The sequence below is a fragment of the Saccopteryx leptura genome, chromosome X (genome assembly GCF_036850995.1).
Source record: "Saccopteryx leptura isolate mSacLep1 chromosome X, mSacLep1_pri_phased_curated, whole genome shotgun sequence".
In the NCBI taxonomy this organism is placed as follows: domain Eukaryota; kingdom Metazoa; phylum Chordata; class Mammalia; order Chiroptera; family Emballonuridae; genus Saccopteryx; species Saccopteryx leptura.
The window spans coordinates 129,460,194-129,484,856 of record NC_089516.1 but is presented as its reverse complement, the minus strand read 5'-3'; the positions used below and the strand labels follow the sequence as shown (position 1 = coordinate 129,484,856).

At 38.4% G+C, this 24,663-nt stretch overlaps 1 protein-coding gene across 1 annotated transcript in view; it reads left to right on the top strand.

Moving 5' to 3' along the window:
* GPC3 (glypican 3) overlaps positions 1–24,663 on the top strand; it is a 632,751-nt gene that overhangs the window by 329,865 nt on the left and 278,223 nt on the right. The window contains exon 3 of the mRNA XM_066357199.1: positions 4,129–4,823. Coding sequence (XP_066213296.1) covers positions 4,129–4,823 — 695 coding nt within the window. The remainder of the gene's footprint in view (positions 1–4,128; positions 4,824–24,663) is intronic.

The following is a 24,663-nucleotide window of genomic DNA, read 5'->3' as shown; positions in this document are numbered from 1 at the left end:
TGCCAAAGTTTTCATAATATTTCTCATTTTACATTGTTCTATTTTTTTCTGGATATAGTTCTTGACATTTTCCTCAGAAAAAGACTGAGGAAAACCTCCTTTACCTTAAGGACATATTATTATCTCACCAAAAAAAAATCAATGGACATAGTATTATCTCACCAAAAAAATCAATGTCACCCCATTAAATTGTATTTCAAAATTTAAAAAAAAATAATGATTCTCGTCCCTGGCTTCATTCCATCAAACCTCAAGTTGCCAAACTCAATGTGAGCATCACTTTTCACCTAGTGTTGGTTCCTACAAGTCCTCAAGGAGCCTTTGCTTGAGTGGTTATGATTTGGCCTGTTGTCCAGTGATATAGAAGTAAGGGAGTTGGGCAAAATCCAGAGATGTACTGAATGGACTGAGAGCTGTGGAAATTGTAGCAGGGAACACAATAAGCTTGAGGTTAAGTATAAACCCCTACCCCTTTTCCCACTGCAGTGTGCGTTGTTGTTATTCTTTCTGTAGAAGAGTTCATGATCCTTTGTAATGTTTTTCTCTATTGATCCAACACTGCTAGTAAAAGAAACTTTAAAAAAAATGTTATGTCAATATAGTCTATGGAATTTCACCGTAATATATTTTTCACATTAGAGAACCAAACTCCTATGCTAGAGACCAAATTTGCCTTCTAGAAGAATCATCTTAGGGGTGCTTAGATGATCGAGGTTTACAGTGTAACACTGTAGCAACAATCTCCCTTCTCTTAACCTCATGATTCCCCAAGGCAAAAGTGAAAGTATGACTCTGCTCTCTTGGTCTTGGAGCTACAATTTTACCTAATACATTTTCATGCATTGAGAAAAAGCCAATGGAATAATAATGAGCTTATAAAAGAACTTAACTTTCTGCAAATGTTTTTAAATCATGTTTGTTGGATATAAGGCAGAAGGCAGCTAGAACATAACCATTGCTGAAAGAAACTAGTCTAAGTTGACTACTTCTACTTTGATGTTGTGTGACCCTGGAAAGTGCTTATACTTTGCTGAGCCTCAATCTCAACATCGATAAAATGGGCTTTGCAACACCAAATCAGAATTTTATTGCAAAAAATACGTATTATAATATACTGTATGTGGAAATGCTTTGTAAATACTACATTATATATAGCTTGTCAGTATTTTTAATACAAGGATGATGTATCATTTATCTCCATCTACGCAGCACTTTTATACAGTGTGTACGTAAAGTCATGGTGCACATTTGACCGATCACAGGAAAGCAACAAAAGACGATAGAAATGTGAAATCTGCACCAAATAAAAGGAAACCCCTCCCAGTTTCTGTAGGATGATGTGGCAGCATGTGCGCATGTGCAGATGATGACGTAACACTGTGTATGCAGCGGAGCAGCCCACGGCAATGCCAGTCGAGATGTGGATGGTACAGAGGAAAGTTCAGTGTGTTCTGTGACTCACTAAATTCGAACCTGTGACCAAAGTGCAACATGAATATCGGCGCATTTATAACAAAGTGCCACCACATAGGAATAACATTACTTGATGGGATAAGCAGTTGAAGGAAACCGGCAGTTTGGTGGAGAAACCCCGTTCTGGTAGGCCATCAGTCAGTGATGAGTCTGTAGAGGCTATACGGGATAGCTACCTAAGGAGCCCTAAAAAATCTGTGTGTGAGCCCACATCAAACTGCACTGAATAGGTATGAAACTGGGAGAGTTTTCCTTTTATTTGGTGCAGATTTGACATTTCTATCGTCTTTTGTTGCTTTCCTATGACCAGTCAAAAGTGCACCATGACTTTACGGACACACTGTATATCTTGTACCTAGTACAGAGCCTAATATATAATAAATACTTGCTAGTTAAAATTAAAATGAGTGAGTACTTTTAATTTTCCATATATCGGATGATTTTAAAGAATCATTAGCTGATTTTTTTTGTTTGGGGCTAGATGATCTCTTGACCTCATTAAACCTTCAGATTCAATGATTGGGAGTAAAGTAGCATATGGGGTTAGGAAGAGATTGCTATAAGATAGATAAAGTCAGCCATCAGAAATGTTGACCTATTGCCATTTATGACAACATGGATGGACCTTGAGAACATTATACTGAGTCAAATAAGTAAATCAGAAAAAGCTAAGAACTGTATGATGTCACACATAAGAGGGATACAAAACTGACTCATGGACATAGATAAAAGTGAAGTTTTTACCAGAGGAGGAAGATGTTGGGGAAGAGGTGGGAGGAAGGGAGTAAAGAAGGACAAATATAAGGTGACAGAAAATGATTTGACTTTGGGTGATGAGTATACAACATAATCAACAGTTCAAATGATGTAGAAATGTTTACCTGAAACCTATGTAGTCTTATTGATCAATGTCACCCTGTTAAATTTAATTTTCTAAATAAAACTTTTAAAAAAGATAAACTTTCCAGGAATTGCTTTATGTTCTAAATAGAAGAAAACAAACATGAACATATAGCAATTGATGGAAACAAAGATTACCTTTCTTAAATGGGCTTGGTAGCTCAATAGACTAGCACTGGCATCTGCTCAACATTGCAAGACAAGTCATAAGCTCAAGGGAAGAATCTAGCAAGCGTGTTCTACTTTGCGAGGTATCTGGAGCAGATGGTGGTGGCACAACTTAGAGTTAACTCTGCCACAGATGACTGAGATGCTGGACTAAGTGATCCCAAGGAGTTGTTGATGTACAGTCTCTCTAATATTCTGAAAGTGGTAATAATTTGATTTTTCAAGGCTCATGAATTGGCATCATTTGGGGTACGTCTGTCATGGATCTTTGCACTTAGGAAGAAAATGAAAGAAAATACTGTTAATTATAAATGTCTCAGAAATCTTGGTTATTTCTGTTTGTTTTTAAACTGTTTTAATGTCTTGAAAAACCTACTATTGTGGTTATTTTCTCTTCCTTCATATAAATTTAGAACTCTGATTTGCTGGAATAATTTATGTTTTAAGTATTTCAGGTTGGAGAAAATGAGATGCTACCATTACTACTTTCACTCTCAAACTAATTACACTAATTGGGCCTTATGCCCAGGGTAGGGGCAGCAGATGTAATCTTGAATTCATAGGTTCTATAGAGTAGATAAGGCTTTATAGCCATGAGGAAGCAAAATTTACCAAAGAAGCTTGACAGTTATAATTCCAGATGTTTAGCTTGCAAGTACCAGAGGTGTTATTTTCAATATCAAATGTATGGATAAATGCGTGGATCTTTTTCCCATCCAGATACCCATTCAAGGGATAAATTCCATTTCCAGATCTTGCAAACTGTCAGATAGTTCCCTTTAAAATTATCTAGAGAAAATATGACATAAATGATTAGATTTCTGATAGCTTTTGTTCTTGGATAAGAATTTGCCTCTCTTCCAGGGCAGAGCAAGCTAAATTGTTATGTGGGTTTATACAATATATGGCTTGTTATCAAATATTTATATCTGTCCCAAATGAAGTGTCTTGAAATACAAGACCTTTTTAATGGAATAAAATAATGACAGAAAAATAATAACATCTAATTTAGCCTAGATTTAATCAGTATTTTCATGAGGCCAAAATGTTAACTGAATCTTGGTTTTGTAGATAGAGCATTGGACTGGGATGTGGAGGACTCAGGTTCGAGACCCCAAGGTCGCCAGCTTGAGTGTGGGCTCATCTGTTTGAGCAAAGCTTACCAGCTTGGACCCAAGGTTGCTGGCTTGAGCAAGCGGTTACTCGGTCTGCTGTAGCCCCATGGTCAAGGAACATATGAGAAAGCAATCAATTAACAACTAAGGTGTCACAACAAAAAACTAATGATTGATGCTTCTCATTTCTCTCCGTTTCTGTCTATCTGTATCTATTTATCCCTCTCTCGGACTCTCTTTCTGTCACTGTGAAAAAAAAGAAGTTATGTATGCATCAGGGTTTGAACTTTATGTTCAGAAAGGAAAATTGATTTATAGGAGCAAGCAACTTCAGGAGCAGAGGCAGTATGAGTCAATTATTTAAAACAAATGTGACCTTAATCACCACAGCAATAAGGAGGAATTTCAAATTCAATTATACCCTGGATATTCATGCTTTAATTTGTCCATTTCTCTATCTCTTATTTTACAGAGGCCTTTGAAATTGTTGTTCGCCATGCCAAGAACTACACTAATGCCATGTTCAAAAACAACTATCCGAGCCTGACCCCACAAGCTTTTGAGTTCGTGGGTGAATTTTTTACTGATGTCTCTCTCTACATCCTGGGTTCTGACATCAACGTGGATGACATGGTCAATGAACTGTTTGATAGCTTGTTTCCAGTCATCTATACCCAGCTAATGAACCCAGGCCTGCCTGAGTCAGCCTTAGACATCAATGAGTGCCTCCGTGGGGCAAGGCGTGACCTGAAAGTATTTGGGAATTTCCCCAAGCTTATTATGACCCAGGTGTCCAAGTCACTACAAGTTACTAGGATCTTCCTCCAGGCCCTGAATCTTGGAATCGAAGTGATCAACACAACTAATCATCTGAAGTTCAGTAAGGACTGTGGCCGAATGCTCACCAGAATGTGGTACTGCTCTTACTGCCAAGGACTGATGATGGTTAAGCCATGTGGTGGCTACTGCAATGTGGTCATGCAAGGCTGTATGGCAGGTGTGGTGGAGATTGACAAGTACTGGAAAGAATACATTCTATCTCTTGAAGAGCTGGTGAATGGCATGTACAAAATCTATGACATGGAGAATGTACTGCTTGGTCTTTTTTCAACAATCCATGACTCCATCCAATATGTCCAGAAGAACGGTGGAAAGCTGACCACCACCGTGAGTACCAGTCTACATATTTCAGAGAAACTAGGTCTTATTGGTTGGGGAACCCTGGCTAGTAGCAGGTGCAATTGAACAGAAGTGACAGAATGATTAGAGGGTGAGATGGGATGATGGACTGAATGACCTCACAGATTTAGGTAGCATATTAAGACCGCAGGTTATGGAGTCATAATGTCTGGCTTTGAATTGTAGCTCCACACATTTGTTTACTGCAGGAATTTGGGTGAATCATTTTGTCTTTATGAAATTCACATTTCTGCCTTATAAAATAGGGGTAAAATATCTTTTTTATAAGCAATAACATGTGAAAGCATTTAGTATGTACCTATGGTAAGTCTTCAGTAAATATTAGCTGTTATTACCATTGTTGTTAATTATCATAAACTTCATGACAACCCTTTGAGGTATTAGCTATTATCTCCATCTTTATTTAATAAATGAGAAAACTGAAGCTCAGTAAATCTGTAACTTGCCCAAGGGCACCCAGCTATAGTTAATGGAAGATCCATAATATGGAAATTGATTAAATCTCCCTTTAACTAGGTTATCACCAATTTTTCTGATCCTGATTTTACTCCCATGCTCCTAATTATATAGATGATAGATAGATAGATAGATAGATAGATAGATAGATAGATAGATAGACAGATAAATAAGATAGATCATATTGCCATTTTAAGCAATGATTTTAAATGCAGGAGACCTAGTTAGGGCCCATTAATTAAACCTACATAAGAACATAAACAAGGCAAAACATCCACCTTTTCCAAGTTTTTTTTTAAAAACCTTCATTATATAAGTTAGCCTAATGGTGTTTGTGATGTGATTTGTGATGAGACAGTTCTACAAGTGAGGCAGGCAGCAATTTGCTTGGTTTCAGTCCCATATTGTTAGTTACATTATACTTGCCAAGCTAAAGTGAACCACATTCTGAACCACAGGAGGCACCCACCTTTTTCTAAGTCAGAGGAAGGGAGATAGAGAGACAGACTCCTGCATGCACCCCGACAATGATTCAACCAGCAAACCCCGTCTTGGGCCAACACTCAAATCAGCTGAGCTATCCTCAGTGTCTGAAGCTGACGCTCAAACCAACCAAGCCACTGCTGCAAGAGGAGAAGAGAGAGAGAGAAGAGGGAAAGGGAGGGGAAGAGGAGTAGATGATCACTTCTCATGTGTGCCCTGACCAGAGATCGAACCTGGGATGTTTGCAAGCTGGGCTGATGCTCTGTCCATTGAACCACTTTCTAATTTAAAGCAGAACATACGCCTAAGAGTTGCTAGCCAGATTACACTAAGGTAATAGTGAATGATTTCTGAATGCTGTCATCTTTGTGAAAGGTGGTAGCAGAATCATTTAATACCCTACCATTGTTGAGCTCCTACTACATTTAAAGTGCTCTGCTTGCCAGTTTGCATGATGTTGTTTCACAGTAATCCATGAGATAGGCCCTAATAGTGTCCCTGTTTTACACAGTGGAAATGAAGATTAGAGACTTAATACCTTATCCAAGATCTCAAAGCTAGTTAAGTGAAGATAGGGTTAACTGGGATTCAAACCCAGGCTCGGTTGACTCATATTCTTCTTCACAGTGCAAGTGCTATGTACTCTGAACCATGGCTTACCCAATATATATAGAGGAGACTAGGCCATTGAACCTTGCCTTTATATTCTGGAAAATGATAAGGGTAATTGGTTTCTTTGGTGAATTAAACTGGGAGGGAGGGCAGAAATAATGCAACCCATAGCATGTCTACTGAAGGAGCTGCTCCAGCTGTCCCATTCACAGTGTTAGTCATTTAGAACATATTTGCTGAGAAAGTATTTTATAATAAAATGAACAGAAATATTCTACCTAACAGTAATGTTCTTCAATGGCTAATTATTCTCTTGAATGCTTTATAATTTGAGGCTAGATTCTGGGGCCTCATGTAAAAGTAAATCTCACAGAGCTAGAAAAATGAAAAATTAGTGCATTCATATGTTTATTAACCTTATATCGATTGAAGGCTCACTATGTGTCAGACACAAAACAAGGGTGACCTTGGTGTGGAAATGTCTTCAATAAGAGGAAAAATGAGGAGACACCATTAAAGGTAGGGTATTGGAGTGTTTAAAATTTGCCTCTGATATTGCTTACTTGAGAACAACATAATTGATCTTGAAAACATGTATTCTACTCTAGTGCTCCTGTGTGCATGGTATTTTGCCAGGTGCTGAGTATTCAAAGTTACCCAAGACTTGGTTTTGAAGTCTCAAAAAGGTCAGTCTAGTTGACTGACAGGCATGCAACTGAATAAATTTCACCATAATGTACATTAAACTATAATGTGAATATTGCAAGAGTTATGAGAGATTAGCTAGTCTAATCCTATTTATTTACAAATGAAGAAATAAAGTTCACGGTGACTTGTCCAAAGTTATACGATTAATGGAAGAGCTAGAAGTAGAAACCAAGGTCTTCTATTACTACAATCTCACTAGTAATAGTGCTCTTTCCACTGTACCAGTCTGTCTCCCATTAGATCCTCCAAGACTTTCATCTAAAAGAGCCATTAGGACTTTACAAAAACATCATGAACTTACATTGGATAGCTATTTCAGGGTGCCAAAACCAGCTGTATTTTAGGTGCACATGTGTAGAGGAAGTATATTTCATGTCATCATTTAGGAAGAAAGGTCTTGGTTGTCAAGAGGTGCTCAGTGATGCATTTCCTTTCTGTTTTGGCTATTAAGGACCTGATTGCCTCCAGGTCCCAACTGGTTATAAGAGTGAGAAGTCTGCCTTCCCCAGGGGATGCCTGAACTAAAACAGAAAGCATATGTGAACTCTGGCTTATTACTCTTTTATGATCACCAAGTCTAAGTAATATATACCAAATAGTGGAAGTGTGGGACTCATTCACCAGGTGTGATCGTCTAGTCCATACTCTGTATGTGCCAGAAAGTGGCTGGGCCATTCATGGGGAGGGGTGAGGGCTGAGTAGTCCGCAGAGTTCTATTGATGTTAAGAGCCCCACAGAATGACTGAAAACAAAAGTTGATTTAAAACTAAAGCATTAATGAGATTTTGCTATAACTCTCTCACTTTTCTGTTGTGTTAATATGTATTACCCTGTCAGTCTGTACTAGTTGGGGTTAAGTTATGGTGAGAGACATCTTTGATATTATGTTCTTTCTGAGCTCTGTTGAGACAACCTTTTAAGCTAGCTATAAGCTGTGCCATAAAGTTTGTCACAGAGGGACTTCACCCGGTTGTTTTGGTGGCTACCATGTACCCTAGATTATGAAGGACATTTTGGAGCACTGTTAAATATTTATAGCCATGGCCTGTTAGTGTTTTTCTTTTCCATATGATAGCTTTGAATTCTACCAAGTGGAGGCATGCAAGCAAATGTTGGGGTGTTGTCACTGGCAGCAATCCTGGGGGTGGTAAACATCCAATTGACAAATTTGGTTCACCATCACAATCACTTGGGGAACTTGTTAAACAGATTACTCTAGTCCACCCTGAGAATTTTGATACCATAGGTCTATGGAAAGGCTGGAGAATTATGCTAAGTGAAATAAGCTAGGCATAGAAAGACAAATATCATATGACCTCACTTATATGTGGAATCTAATAAACACAGTGAACTGAGTAACGGAATAGAGCCAGAGGCGGGGTCACAGGGAGCAGAGGGACAGCTGTCAGAGGGAAGGGGGATGAGGGGATAGGATCAGAGAAGGTGAAGGGATTAGTGAAATTAAGTATACATAACACAGAGATACAGATAACAGGACAGAAAATCCCAGAGGGTAGGGGAGAAAGAGTTAGGAGGAGGAGGGTAAAAGGAGTGTAATGGGGGACATGAGGGAGGGGGGGTGCGGGTGTTATATTCAGTGGGAAAGTTGAATCCATGTTAACACAATAAATTAAAATTTATAAAAAATTCTAAAAGGGCTCCAGGGCTGATCTGTGGTGGCACAATGGATAAAGCATCGACCTGGAATGCTGGGGTCACTGGTTTGAAATCCTGGGCTTGCCTGGTCAAGGCACATATGGGAGTTGATGCTTCCTGCTCCTCTCCCCTTTCTCTCTCTCTCTCTCTCTCTCTCTTTCTCTCTCTCTCTCTCTCTGTCATCAAAATATGAATAAAAAAAATTTTAAATGCTCCAGTTGATTCTGATATTTCCTTGGGAGAAAATCCAGTCAGCTTGTTTGAAGGATAAGGTGAAGCCCATAGGTTTGAAGTTAATGACAGTTAATGGCAAATTTAGGAAATTGGATTCCTCATCTATAAAATAGGGTTGTTTATGGGATTAATTGAAATGATAGATTCAAAGTACCTCGCAAAGTGTAAGACACATGGCAGGTTCTCTTTAAGCCCCAGTCCAGTACTCTTTCTATTACACTTTTCTAAGTGTCAAAAGGGCAATAAGTTTTTCTTAAGCTTATTTTTAAGTGCTAAGATGGTTAATATTATTTATTCCATAGAAGTGAATAAAAATAGTGTATAGAAATGTATGTGTGTGTGTGTGAGAGGGGGGTGAGTAGATACAGAGAAGAATGGAAGGAGAGATTTGAAATGAAAAGTTCAAGAAAGTGTTAATGATGGGACTGGACTGTAAATAGATCCATCTTGTTGCTGTATCTACGTTTGTAAACTACGTTAAATATCTTGGTCCTAAGTATCAACTAGATCTTCAGTAGTATTCGGGTGAGAATATCACTGTTAAATTTATCAGCACATTATTGAATTTCATACCTTATATACCTAAAACAAATATAAACTTTTACAGTTTTCAATATATATATTTTTTCAACATTGTTGTCACACAACACCCAAATTGTTGAATGCCACAACCTTTTTTTTAATTTGCAGTTTTCTTTGGAAATCATTTTGACTGTCATTATTATATACCTATGTAGGGATTATTTGTACAGCCATTGCATTTCACATTATATCCACTAATTAAGGAATAATAATCAGCATGGTGAAAGTTTATTGCTTTCCCAGGAAGTTTTCCAAAACATTCTGTGATGATTTTCTTTACCTTCTTTACAGCCAAAGTAATTGCTCACATATCCTCACATGGTTGTTTGTACATTTATTGTTCCATTTGTACTCATGTACTTTCTTTATTGATTCATCTCAGAATTTCTTAGTGTTAGTTCCTCCTCTCCCACAATTTCATTACCTCAGTATGGTATGTGTTTCATTGAATATTGTGCAACCTTTTCGATCACCAATATTTCTCTGTTTTTCCTCATTGTTAGATTTATTTTAGCACTACCTGAAATTAGATTCATTTCAGGAAACATTTACTAAGTATCTAATTGTAGAAACACTATGATAGACACTGGCAGGGAGTGGCTGGAAAGATAACCATGACTCCATATCTGACCTCATGTGTCACTTGGCTAGCAGGTTGCAGAGCTAAGATTCAAAACCAGATTTGCCTGGCTCCAAAGCTCATGCTTTTAACCATTACTCTGTATTGCTTTCTCAAATAATAATTCCAATTTCCCTTCACTAGAATCTTTGTTCCCCAAGTACAAACTAAGTAGGCTTTTATTGTCTTATTTAATAGCCTGTATTACTTTCTACTATTTTTCCAGCTGTGCAATCAGTTTTTCAATTCATTCTCCTTAGAGACTTTTGCTATAGGTGTTCCCAACAAAGCACTAAAAGGCATGAGATTTTTAGTCTTTGTAATACTTAAAAGTGCAGAGTAATTTCAGGAAGAAGAAATGTTTATGCAGGTGATAGAAGACCCAGTGATACAGTGAAATGACTTTGCTTAGAATTTATATGAGCAGTGCCAGTGGTGAGGAATAGGATACCCTCCACTTGCAATGTTTGAAATCTATCCATTACACCAACAGATCGTTTTAAGCATATTTGCCTTTTATCTTGGTACATAACAATACATTCAGGTCTCCATATCGTGTTTCCTCAGTAGTAATATCGACTACTGAAAATGTAGCATACTCTGGTTTCCAATTACATCCATTTCCTTTGCTAGAATTTTTGAACATATCTTCAGTAAAGTCAGTATTTATTTATGTGTGCTAGGAAGCTCTGGGGAAGATTCTCTGTTGATCCTCAATGATAATTCACTCTATCAAATTCTTATATTTTGCTGTCTGTGAGAATGACTATAACTCATCAGAATTTCCAAAATTAGCCCTACCTTACATTACACTTTTGAAGGCTGATGTTATTTGTCAGGTGTCAGAATGTCATTGGTTTTTCTCCTCATACTATCAGTTTGGACTTTTATTTTTCAGTCTCAGATAGAGAAACCTTGTCTGAATTCATAAAACCTGTTTCCAGTAGCAAGTTATTTCAAAGTGATTAAAAACAAGTACATGTTGCCTGACCAGGTGGTGGCACAGTGGATAGAGCGTCAGACTAGGATGCGGGGGACCCAGGTTCGAGACCCCGAGGTCGCCAGCTTGAGCGCAGGCTCATCTGGTTTGAGCAAAGCTCACCAGCTTGGACCCAAGGTCGCTGGCTTGAGCAAGGGGTTACTTGGTCTGCTGAAGGCCCATGGTCAAGGCACATATGAGAGAGCAATCAATGAACAACTAAGGTCTCACAACGAAAAACTGATGATTGATGCTTCTCATCCCTCTCTGTTTCTGTCTGTCTGTCCCTGTCTGTCCCTCTCTCTGACTCTCTCTCTGTCTCTGTAAAAACAAACAAACAAACAAACAAAAAACAAGTAAATGGCTCAGACTTAATTAGTGTCTGCACATCAATAGTATCTAGAATTGTGGTAATCGACTTTATTTGCATGAAGGTGATTTCTGGAAAGTAAAGAATGTTTATAGGCCGCCATCCCTTATTTGTTCACAATAAAAGTAGTTTTAGTGCTTCCCATGGAAAAAAATAATATATCTTTAAAACATAGATTACCTATTTATTGAAGAGAAGAATACAAATGAAAAAATAGGCACTCCTTTTAGGCAAATGAAATATAATTTCATGGCAAGTTTAAAGCACTGGTAACACAAAGGAAGCTTTTTAAAATTTTTTTTTTAGAATATTAATTTTATTGTGGTGACATTGATCAATAAGAGTATATAGGTTTCAGGTAAACATCTCTATAGCATTTGAACTGTTGATTGTGTTGTGTACCCATCACACAAAGTCAAATCATTTTCCGTCACCTTATATGTGTCTTTTTTCTATTCCCCTCTCCTATGTCCCCTTCCCCCTTGAAACCACTTCACCTTTATCAATGTCCATGAGTCTCAGTTTTATATCCCACTTATGTGTGAAATCATATAGTTCTTAGCTTTCTCTGATTTACTTATTTCACTCACTATAACATTCTCAAGGTCCATCCATGTTGTCGTAAATGGCAATATTTCATCATGTTTTATGGCTGAGTAGTATCCCATTATATATATGCACCACATCTTTTTTATCGAGTCCTTCATCTAGGGACACTTTGGTTGTTTCCATGTCTTGGCCACTGTGAATAATGCTGTGATGAACATGAGGGTGCATGTGCCCTTAAGTACCAATGTTTTCAAGGTTTTTGGGTAGATAACCAGTAGAGGGATTGCTGGGTCATTGGTAGTTCTATACTTAAATTTTTGAGGAACCACCATACTTTCTTCCATAATGGTTGTGCTAATATGCATTCTCAGCAGCAGTAAACAAGGATTCTTCTGTCTCCACAGCCTCTCCAACACTTGTTACCTGTCTTGCTGATAATAACCAATCTAACAGGTATGAGGTGGTATCTCATTGTAGTTTTGATTTAAATTCCTCTAATAGCTAGTGAAGATGAGTATCTTTTCATCTATCTGTTGGCCATTTGTGTGTCTTCTTGGGAGAAGTGTCTTTTCAGTACTTCTCCCCATCTTTTAATTGGATTGTTTGCTTGTTTGTTGCTGAGCTTTATGAGTTCTTTATATATTTTGGATATTAACCCTTTATAGGAGCTGTTGTTTGCAAATATCATCTCCCATTTGGTTGGCTGCCTTTTTGTTTTATTGTCAGTTTCTTTTGCTCTGTAGAAGCATTTAGTTTGATATAGTCCTATTCATTTATTTTTGCCTTTACTTCCCTTGCTTTCAGTCAAATGCATAAATTGTTCCTTACAGCCAAAGTCCATGAGCTAAGTACCTATGTTTTATTTTATGTAATTTATTGTTTTAGATTTTATATTTAGGTCTTTGATCCATTTTTGATTTACCCTATTCCTCATATATAAGGCGCACCTTAATTTTAGGGGCCGAATTTGGGGGAAAAATTGTAGTACATAAAGTTATTGAACTCAAGTTTTATTCATCATAAAATTCATACAACTCCTCATCACTGTCACAACTACCATCCATTAGCTTGTCCTCATCTGTGTCTGATGACCAATCACTGTCTTCATATATTGCGTAGTCCTTAGTTCCATCTATGACATTTGAAATGCCACAACCACTGTATAAGACGCACCCAGTTTTTAGACCCCAAATTTTTTGTAACGGGGTGCATCTTATACATGAGGAAATACAGTAACTTTTGTGCATGGGGACAAACTATAGTCAAGTTTCATTCTTTTGCATGTGGCTTTCCAAATTTCTCGGCACCAATTATTGAAGAGGCTTTCTTTTCTGCATTGTGTGTTTTTGGCTCCTTTGTTGAAGATGATTTGTCCATATATATGTGGTTTTATTTCTGGGTTCTCAATTCTGTTCCATTGGTCTATATTTCTGTTTTTCTGCCAGTACCATGCTGTTTTGATTATTGTGACTCTACTGTATAATTTGAAGTCAGGTAGTGTGATACTTTGGCTTCATTCTTTTTTCTAAAGATTGCTTTCACTATTTGGTTTCTTTTGTGGTTCCAAACAAACCTGGTGATTTTGGTTCTATATCTTTAAAAAAATTATGTGGACAAGACCCACGGGGGGTGAGGACAATGAAGACACAGAGAACCGACTCCGGGGACCAGGTTCAGTGACACAGATCCACTTTATTCAGGAAGTAATCTAGCTTATATACACAGGTTCAGCCTATAGGGTGTTACAGCATGTCCTTCACAGCCAATGGCTGAAAAGATCAGGGAGCTGCCTGGTTGGCACTGAGTCACTTCCTTATAGTGGGCTAGCTCCCTCCTGGGTGTGCCTAGGAGGGTTTCAGGTGCTGGAGTGTTCTCACAGCATTGCATCAGCCACAGCTGTTAGGAATGCACTCTGCACTCCACCCGCATTTTCCCCTTCTCTTCTAATTAGGGCCAATTGGACTTGATGAATGACAGTTTGCTGTTGTTGTCTCTACGGGAAGGACAATGCCAGGATGGGGAAAAGCAGCCCAGACATGAGGGTTCGTCAGCATCTGGGAGTTAGATAACAGAGTACCAGGGCCTGAGGACCTGTCAGGGGCAATTCTCTTGGCCTGCCCCACCAAAGCCTCCACATCCCCCCAGGTAATGGGGTGCACATGCCGGCTGTGAGGTCTTCTTCTGGAGAGCTAAGGACCTCTTCCCCTCAGGCGTAGTCAGTGTGGAGGAGGCCAGGGTTGTGGCTTTGGACGGGTGAAGACAGAACCACTTAGTGGGTGCCCAAGAAACCCTGTTAAGCAGGTTGGGGGATTCCTGGGATTCAAATTGGCTGAAAAACACAAGCATAATCTCTCCCTTGCATTAGAAGAGGGTGTGATCCCTGTCACTGTGCCATGGCTTGGTCCTTCCAACCTCATTTCAGAGAGAGGGGAGAGGGAGAGAGAGAGAGAGAGAGAGAGAGAGAGATACAGAAAAATAGACAAGACAGGCAGACAGACAAACCAGGGGGGGAAAGAAAAAAGACACATGGGGGCATATAGGCTGCCCCTGGGTCTGCAGCAGGAACATGTGTTGGAGTTAAAACTGGGGTAGAAAATGGTGTCTGAGAGGCTGGGGTGGGGCATTGAGCCCCGGCAGGTAATGCGGAAGTAGCGACTTCCGCTTCTTCGGGTTGCGGAGCTGATGGCCTGGTCTCTAATGTATCTAGTTTCGTTTCTGCGTGCTCAGCCGCGATTTTGTCAAACTCGGAGGCTAAACTACTTTCCTCCTCAGTGGATGGGGGAAAATAGGAAAGTAGGAGCTCCTCAGGGAGAGGGGTAGCCTGTAATATTTTTGGCACTGGCAGAGGGTCCCCAGCAGGAGCACTGGTCAGGCAGGCACGTATTGCTAACAGTGCAGGAATGAGGCTGAGATAGAAGGTTTGTCCTTCATGTACTTCAGCCGAACGGACATGCTGGAAAGCTCGGGCCCAAGTATCCAGGTCCCAGAGGGGCACATCCTCAATCCAGGGATTGAAACCAGAGAGAATCTCGCAGTAAGTACAGGGATCCTTTTCACAAACTTTAACTCACCGACTCTGCAATAAGGCATGCAGGGCTGGAGCTTGTGGGGCTCAGGAGTGGGGGAGAAGGTTTCCCATTGCAGAGGGTCACTCACCCGTCCCTTGGATGCTGGCTGGGTCTCTGCTCGAGGTGCCAGTTGTGGACAAGGCCCACTGGGGGTGAGGACGACAGAGATGCAAAGACCTGACTCCAGGGACCAGGTTCAGTGATGCAGATCCACTTTTTTCAGGAAGCAACCAGCTTATATACACAGATTCAGCTTATAGGGTGTTACAGTGTGTCCTTCACAGTCAATGGCTGAAAAGATCAGGGAGCTGTCTGGTTAGTGCTGAGCCTCCTCCCCACAGCAGGCGAACTCCCTCCTGGGTATGGCTAGGAGGGTTTCAGGTGCTGGATTGTTCTCACAGCATTGCATCAGCCACAGCTGTTAGGAATGTGCTCTGCACTCCACCCACAAAATGACTGAGATTTTAATGAGGATTGCATCAAATTTATATATTGCTTTGGGTAATATGGTCATTTTAACTATGTTGAACTTTTAATCTATGAACATGGATTAATTTTCCATTTTATTATTTTTCAATTTCTTTCAAAAATGTTTTATAGTTTTCTGTATATAGGTCCTTCACATCCTTTGTTGTTTTATTTTTACATGTTTAATTTTTTGTTGTTGTTGCAATTTTAAAAAGAATTGTTTCTTTTTTTTTTAGTCCATTTTCTGATGTTTAATTGTTGATGTATAGGAAAGTAGTATACTTTTGTATGCTGATTTTGTATCCTGTGACTTTATTGGTTTAATAATTTAATTGTTTCTAATAGTTTTTTGATAGAGTCTAAGTTTTCTATACACAGAACCATGTAATCTGAAAAAAAATGATATTTTTACTTCTTTCTTGATGTGGATTCCTTTTATTTCTTTCTCTTGCCTGATTGCTCTGGCTAAATCTTCCACAATTATGTTAAATAAAAGAGGAGAGAGTGGGCAGCCTTGTCCTGTTCCTAATTTTAGAGAAAAAGCCTTCATTTTCTCACCATTTAGTATGATATTGCCTGATGCTTTGTCATGTATGGTCTTTATTATGTTAAGGTACTTTCCTTCCATTACCATTTTATTGAGTGTTTTAAACATAAATGGATATTGTATCCTTTTTATTTATGATTTTAATATGTGTTTACATATATTCAAGTGTCCCATGGAATATACCTCCCCCCACCCCCTTATTCCTCTCGACACCCCCATGCCCCCTCTCTTCAGTGCCTTCCTCCCTTCCCTCCAGGATTTACTGTCCTGTTCTCTATAATGCTGTGTTATGTATATATAATTTCATTAATCTCTTTCTCTTCTCTGATCCCATCTTCTCTTCTACTTTCCCTCTGACCGCTTTCCCTCTGGTCCCTTTGATCCCACCTCTGCCCTCAGTTCACATTGTTCATTGAATTCCTCAAATGAGTGAGGTCATATGGTATTTTATTTCTCTGCCTGGCTTATTTCACTTACCATGATAGTTTCCAGGTCCATCCATGTTGTCATGAATGGTAAGATTTCATTCTTCCTCATGGCCGTGTAATATTCTATTGTGTACATGTACCACATCTTTTTAATCCACTTGCCCACTGATGGACACTTGGGCTGTTTCCAGATTTTGGCCATTGTAAACAATGCTGCCATAAACATGGGGGTGCATTTATCCTTTGAATCAGTGATTTGGTATTCATAGAATATATTCCTAAAAGTAGGATAGCTGGGTCAAAGGGCAGTTCCATTTTTAATTTTTTAATGAATCCCCATACTATTTTCCACAGTGGCTGGATATTGTATCTTCCTGAATGCCTTTTCAGAGTTTATTGATAGAGTAATATATTTTTGTCCTTTGTTTTTTTATAAATGTTTTTTAAGATTTTATTTATTTATATTGGAGAGGGGGGGAGAGAGAGAGAGAGAGAGAGAGAGAGGGAGGGAGAGAGAGAGAGGGAAGGAGAGGAGAGGAGAGGAGGGGAATGGAGCAGGAAGCATCAATTCCCATATGTGCCTTGACCAGGCAAGCCTGAGGTTTTGAACCTGCAACCTTAGCATTCCAGGTTGAGGCTTTATCCACTGTGCCACCACAGGTCAGGATGTACTTTGTTTTGTTGATGTGGTCTATTACATTGATCGATTTACATATACTGAAACTTCCTTGCGCTTCTGGAATGAATCTCACTTGATCGTGATGTATTATTTTTTATTGTATTGTTGGATTTGATTTGCTAGTGTTTTGTTTAGTATTTTTGCATCTGTATTCATTAGAGATATTGGTCTGTGTTTTTTTTTTTTCTATGCTTTCCTTGCCAGGTTTTAGTATCAGGGTTATGTTGGCCTCATAAAATGTGTTGAGGCATATTGTTTCTTCTTCTAGTTTTTGGAAGACTTTGAGAAGGATAGGTACCAAATCTTCTTTGAATGTTTGGTAGAATTCATTAATGTAGCCATCTGGTCTTGTCAGGGCTTTTATTTTTAGGAAGGTTTTTGATAGTTGTTTCTATTTCGTTTCTGTTAACTGATCTAGTTAAGTTTTGCACTTTTTTGTGACTCAGATTCAAAGGAAACTTTATATTTTAAAAAATATTTTTTAAAATTTATTCATTTTTGGTATTCATAGGATATATTCCTAAAAGTGGGATAGCTGGGTGAAAAGGCAGTTCCATTTTTAATTTTTTGAGGAATCTCCATACTGTTTTCCACAGTGGCTGCACCAGTCTGCATTCCCACCAGCAGTGCAGGAGGGTTCCCTTTTCTCCACACCCTCGCCAGCACTTATTCTGTGTTGTTTTGTTAATCGCTGTTCTGCCAGGTGTGAGGTGGTATCTCATTGTGGTTTTAATTTGCATTTCCCTAAAAATTAGTGATGTTAAACATTTTTTCATATGCCTATTAGCCATCTGCATGTCCTATTTAGAGAAGTGTCTATTCATTTTTTGCCCATTTTTGATTGGATTGTTTACCTTCCTAGTGTTGAGTTTTACAAGTTCTTTATAAAATTTGGTTATTAACTCCTTAACAGATGTATTGGCGAATATATTCTCCTATTGTGTGGATTGTCTTTTTATTTTGTTAATCATGACTTTTGCTGTGCAAAAGCTTTTTTAAAAATTATTAATTCAATTTTAGAGAGAGAATAGAAAGAAAGAGAGAGAGGAAGTGGAGGAGCAAGAAGCACCAACTCCCATATATGTCTTGACCAGGGAAGTGCAGGGTTTTGAACCGGCAACCTCAGCATTCCAGGTTGGTGCTTTATCCACTGTGCCACCGCAGGTCAGGCTATGCAACAGCTTTTTAGTTTTGTATAGTCCCATTTGTTCATCCTGTCCTTTATTTCACTTGCCCATGAAGGTAAATAAGCAAAAATATTGCTACAAGAGATATCGGAGAGTTTACTGCTTATGATTTCCTCCAAGATGTTTATGGTTTCACGACTCTGATTCAAAAGAAGAAATGTACCCCCATGTTTATTGAAGCATTGTTTACTATGGCCAAGATCTGGAAACAGCCCCAATGTCTGTCAGTGGACAAGTGGATTAAAAAGATGTGGTACATATACACAATGGAATACTATGGGGCCATGAAAAAGAAGGAAATATTATCTTTTCCAACAACATGGGTGGACCTGGAAACTATTATGCTAAGTGAAATAAGCCAGGCAGAGAAAGAAAAATATCATATGATCTCACTCATTTGAGGAATCCAATAAACACTGTGAACTGAGGAACAGAACAGAGGCAGAGGTGGGATCGAAGGGACCAGAGGGAAAGTGGTCAGAGGGAAAGGGGATGAGAGGATGGGATCAGAGAAGGGAAAGAGATTAGTGAAATTATATATACATAACACAACATTATAGAGAACAGGACAGCAAATCATGAAGGGAAGGGGGGAAGGCATTGGGGGCAGGGGGCCAATGGGAACACGAGGGTGGGGGGAGATATATTTGGTGGGACACTTGAATCTATGGAAACACAATAAATTAAAATCATAAACTTAATTTTTTTAGATAGGAGAGAGAAAGAGATATGTGGGGGGGGGAGCAGGGAGCAGGAAGCATCAACTCCCATATGTGCCTTGACCAGGCAAGCCCAGGTTTTGAACCGGTGATCTCAGCATTCCAGGTCAATGTTTTATCCACTGTGCCACCACAGGTCAGGCAAAGTAAACTTTTTAAATGCTTCATCCTCAAATTATATATATATAATTGGCCCCACTAAAAAATTAGGTGGCTCTTTAAGAATCCTGAATTACTTGTCTTTGTCTTTTCAAAAAACGGCACTGTGATTACCAGTTGTGTTTTTTATATGTTTTGAATTTTTAGAATGTTTTTATTTTTTGTGTTGTATATATGACCTAATATGTCAGGAGCATGTCTTCAAGAGTTGTGTGGCTTGCCTGGTCAGGGCACATGTGTGGGAGATGATGCTACCTGCTCCTCCCAGTCTTCTCTCTCTCTCTCTCTCTCAAAAATGAATAATTTTTTTTAAAAAAGCATCATAAAAGATCTGAGATGTTTATCCTATTTGCAAGCTAACCAGTTAACTGACCACAGCTTCATGGATGCTAGTTAAAGACACAAGATAACTGGCTCAAAGATGAAGGGAAGTTTATTGCTCACAGCAATAGCAATGTCCAGATTATCAGCAATTGTGTGAGGTCCCCAAACTCCAATTCTTATGTGGTAATGCAAAGCAGTCTAGATGACTTCTTCACACTCAGTCAGTTGCATTACAAGAGAGGAGCCTTAACCTTAGGGCAGTGGTTCTCAAACTTTTTGAAGTCAGGCGCATTTAAAATCATACAAATAATTGTAAGCACACTATATAAAAGTTTCTGAGAAATATCTTATAATAATTAAGTCAAATATTAAAGAAAAAATATAAAGTCCAAGCATACTTTTATGGTAATTAAATGAAACAAATATGGCAAAATTAAATTTATTCTGACATTAAAAAACATTTGTTATATTTTTTGAGTTATGCTTTTTAGAATTTGTTTAAAAAGAGAAGTTAAAAAATTTAAAAAGTGATAATACATTATCTTTTCATATATATAGATACATTCTTAGTAAGATTTAGTAAATTTGGCAGGTCCCAGTGCAAATGTGTTAAGTATTTTCATTCTTGTGTTTATGAGAAACATGAGCCTGATGTGTCCTAGCGATTTCTTCAATGTTTGAGCATTTATTTGAAAGACAAACTCTCACTTCCTCATCAATACATTGAAGAATTCCTCTCTTTTTACCCTTAATTGTGTTGAGTGCTGAAAACATCCACCATACATATCATCTTAACTTGACACCAAACAAAGGATAGAAGAAACTTGCCTCCAGTCTTTCCGGGAAACATGGGGGGTAGTGTAAACAATCCAGCACCACAGCTTAACAGCTTTTTGCAACCTAATCAGGCAAGTGAGGTGGGGGGTTGGGAAGACTGTCAGCTTACAGCCAATTCCCCACACCTCTGTCCCCCAAAAATCTAAACTCCAAAATCCCTGTTGGTTTTTTGGTCCCTAACAGGCACATGTTTCTCTGGAATACCATAGGGTGCTCCTGGAAATCTTCTAGGGCGCACTAGTTCGCCCTGGCACACACTTTGAGAACCATTGCCTTAGGGAATGCAAACCTTTTGTAATAGGTAGAAAGCCTGCCTTCTCTTTTCACTGAAGAGAGGCACTATCAAAAGAGAGAGAGGGAGAGGCACTATCTCTGCCTTATAAGGCTGTTCAAAGATACTCAAAAACGATAAGTTGGAGGAAAAATGCTTCAGTTTATAAGACATGTGGAAACACAAGACCCATGGAAAATTGTCTTGCAACACATGATCCCCTACCTTGGATGGCTGCAAGAACCTCGCAATTTCACAATGCTTTTGGAAGATCATGTAAGGAAATTTGAAGTCAGTGAAGGCAGTTAACCTCATCCCTGACTGCTTAGCCAAAAGGCAGGCCTATATGTGCTATATGTTGGTGGGTAGCAGAAGGCATATCCAAAGAGAACAGTCACAGTTTTCCTTGCTCTTTACGGAATACTTGACCAAAAAAAAAAAAAAAAAAAAGGAAAAGTAAAAAATGGGCACCTGACTGTTGCCTCTGCTTAGAAGGAATCTCTGCTCCTTTGGGTATCCTGCTTCTACTCTAGTGTTCTCTCTTCTGGTTTCTAAACTATCATTTACTTTCTTGCTTATTAAAGCTCTGGGGTTGGGAGTTTATATTCCTAAGTGGCTTGGCTCAGTCAGGTTTTCTCTTCTACTTCATTTCTAAGGTGACACATGTAATAATCACAGACAAATAAGGAGATAATTAAGCATGTCTGTTGGGAGTGATATAGAGGAGGACTGATTTGTCATCAGAGTATATTCAGAAAGATTAGAATCAGGAATAATTGCCCAGTGGACAAAGTCCAAGAAGGCCTTCCCATGAAGTGATATTCTGAGAATCCATGTGCTCCCAGTATGACAGTGAGAAAGTCAAAGATGCTTTTTATTATATTGGGTAGTCAGGGAATCAGAACACATAGTGAAAGCAGCTTGCTACCTGGCAAGTGCAGAAAAATCCTCAAATATTTGCTGTTTTCATTGCAAAACCTGAAATGTCTTAGGAAATATGTTGTTATGTACACAGTGTGATTCCTCTGTCATCTTTTTTCCCCACTTGAAATAAGGTTACTCTTGGTAACTAGTGCTGTAACATTCACACACTTTTGCACCACAGGTAACCGTGGCTCATTAACCTCTTATATCTATGCATTTTGCTATCTTGCTCAGGTCTCTGGCAGAAAATGCTTTCTATTTGGACTGCTTCTTAAAAATGCAACCCCCGACCTCCACCAGAAAAATTGAAAATATATTTTGAACATCACATTGCCATTTTAAAATGAAGTTTCACTAATTTTCTCAAGGGAGGGGTGGTTATAATTTTTGCTATAATAACGAGTTTCACAGAAGGCCAAGATAAAGAAATTTGGACAGTGTTTTTCCAAAGTGTTGCAGCCTTTGTAAGATAAAATATAAATTTCATTATTGCCAGCATTCACAACTTTCTAAGTCAGGGGTCTCAAACTCGCGGCCTGCGGGCCGCATGCGGCCCGCCGAACAATTTTGTGCAGCCCGCAGACTAATCCACGAACTACAGTTTCTGGTCGTTTTGTGACACTGAAAAGTGTTGCATAACAGTTGCCTTTTGTAGACCTAGTGCGGCCCGCCTAACGGCTGTGATCTTGCTCTGCGGCCCACATGCTGAGTTGAGTTTGAGACCCCTGTGAGTGCTGATATGGGGCAATTATACTAGGTCTCACACATTGCCATTTCTTCCCATGTTGGTGGGGGAGGGGGAGATGTTAATAGAGAAATACAAATAACTTTTGTTTTGGTTATAGTACAGACTTCTTAATGTCTTTTTTAAATGTCCCGTTGGAACCTGGAGTTAAGAATGCATCAGATTTCTCAGAATGCTGAATGGGCATGAGAGATCTTATTGGAGTAATAGAAATGTTCTAAAACTAGTTTGTGGTGATGGTTGCACACCTTGGTAAAGTTAATAGAAATCATTAAAATGTACACTTGAAATGGGTAAATTGTCAAAATCCAAAAATATACCTGAATAACATTGTAAAGAAATAGTTTATAAAAGTAAAAACAAAAAAACTGGAAGTAATATATAAATTATTTTCAATACAACTACTCATAAGCATCTTATAAAACAGCTAGTAAAACAGTACATGTATACATATTAACCATATCACTCAAATAAATTACTATATAAAATAAACAAGACCAATACAAGCAATGCTGAAATTTAGAAAACAAAATATATCCCTTTATAACCCAAGAAAGCTGTTTTCATATTTCATACTGGGGGTGGGGCATTGGGGGAGGGTTGATGCTGCCTTCTTACTACCCAATTTAAATCTTTTTCTGAAGAATATTCAGAAAGTGAATTAATTTTTTTCTTTTTCCGTTCCACTCAGAATGTCTAAAAGAGATAAAGAACGAAGCAGAGTAATTATATTTGAATGTTGTCTATTATCATTTACTGGCTGAGAGTCTAAGCTTTTCTGCTTTTTACAGATAATTAATTTTGTTCCTAAATGTAGAAAAGAGTGATTGTAATCAGTTTGTTTGTACTTTCAGCCACAAATAGAACCTATCAAAAATATGCAGTACAAATTAAATATGCAGCCCAACACTGCTTGAAGTTAATATGCTATCTTTTTATTTCAGAGAAAAAAATATATATGTATGATTTTTATTTTATTTTTTGTATGTATGATTTTTATTTTATTTTTATATGTATTATTTTTAAAAGTCAATGTTAGCATTCTTGTAGAGTTAATAAATGAACTCTTCTTTTTCTAACTCAATCATATGCTGTAAATTATTTTTATCATTAAATCTGATGAAGTGGAACTGAAGGAGACTTTTATGGCAAGAAAATCAACTTGTCAATATATACATATTTTTGAGTTCTGGGTTTGAGTTTCTGTTATGTTTCTGGAAAATTACAAGTGATTAGATCTAAATCCAAGGCTCAGGTTCATAAGATGAAAAGTTAAGTGTTTGTGAAGAAATTCCTCTCAAATCTATTGAATGACATTTTTTTTTTCTAGTTGCCCGCCCCTAACATCTGGCCCTCTTTGAGGCTCCCTCTCCTTCAAAATTATACCTAACTCAGTGTCTTGTTCATTTGTGTCTTATACTTGGTTTAAAATGATAATGTTTGATCGCATTTCAATCATTACAAGAACCCTATTTCTGCTTCCAGTTCTCTAATGTGTTCCCTATTCTGAGAAACAAACTCACCGCACTTAACAAATTATATATTGCCAGAAACCTCTTCAAAGAGGTTATTAAGTATGGACAGCTCAGTCACTGTGGCTCAGTTATAGGGAAAAATGTTTAAGTAAGTATATGTAGAACCTTTTGGAGTTTCTGAAATTGTCTACTGTGGAAATTGCACAGTGGAAATAACATCAGCCCAGGAATCGGAGCATCAGTTTAGGGTGTTTACGTGCTTCCACAAGATAGTGGCTTTAGAAAATCGACTTAATATGTGCAATGAAAAAGATAATGATGATGTGAGTGATTATGTATAAATTATTGCTATGTGCCACACCCAATTCTAAGCACTTTACATGGCTTAGCTTATTTAATTTTTAAGACAATCCTGATAAGGAGGGGATTACTGTATCTTTTTCCAGGTTAAAGAACTGAGGCAGAAAGACTTAGAAGTAAGTGACAGCTAAAAGGCCACTGCAGCTGCTCTCCACTGCAGGAGCTTCTGAGGGTTATTGATTGGTTAGGGCCAAACCCTGTCTCAGAATGTGTGGGATGTGCCTGGCTCCCTCTGCAGGTGAATCCAGCTGTTGATTTGTGAGATAGAATGGAAGCCCAGATATCAGTAAAGGTCTTTAATTCCTGCCTTCTCTCTCAGTTACTATTCGTGGTGTTTCCTACGCTTGGCCTTGAAAATTACATGTAAA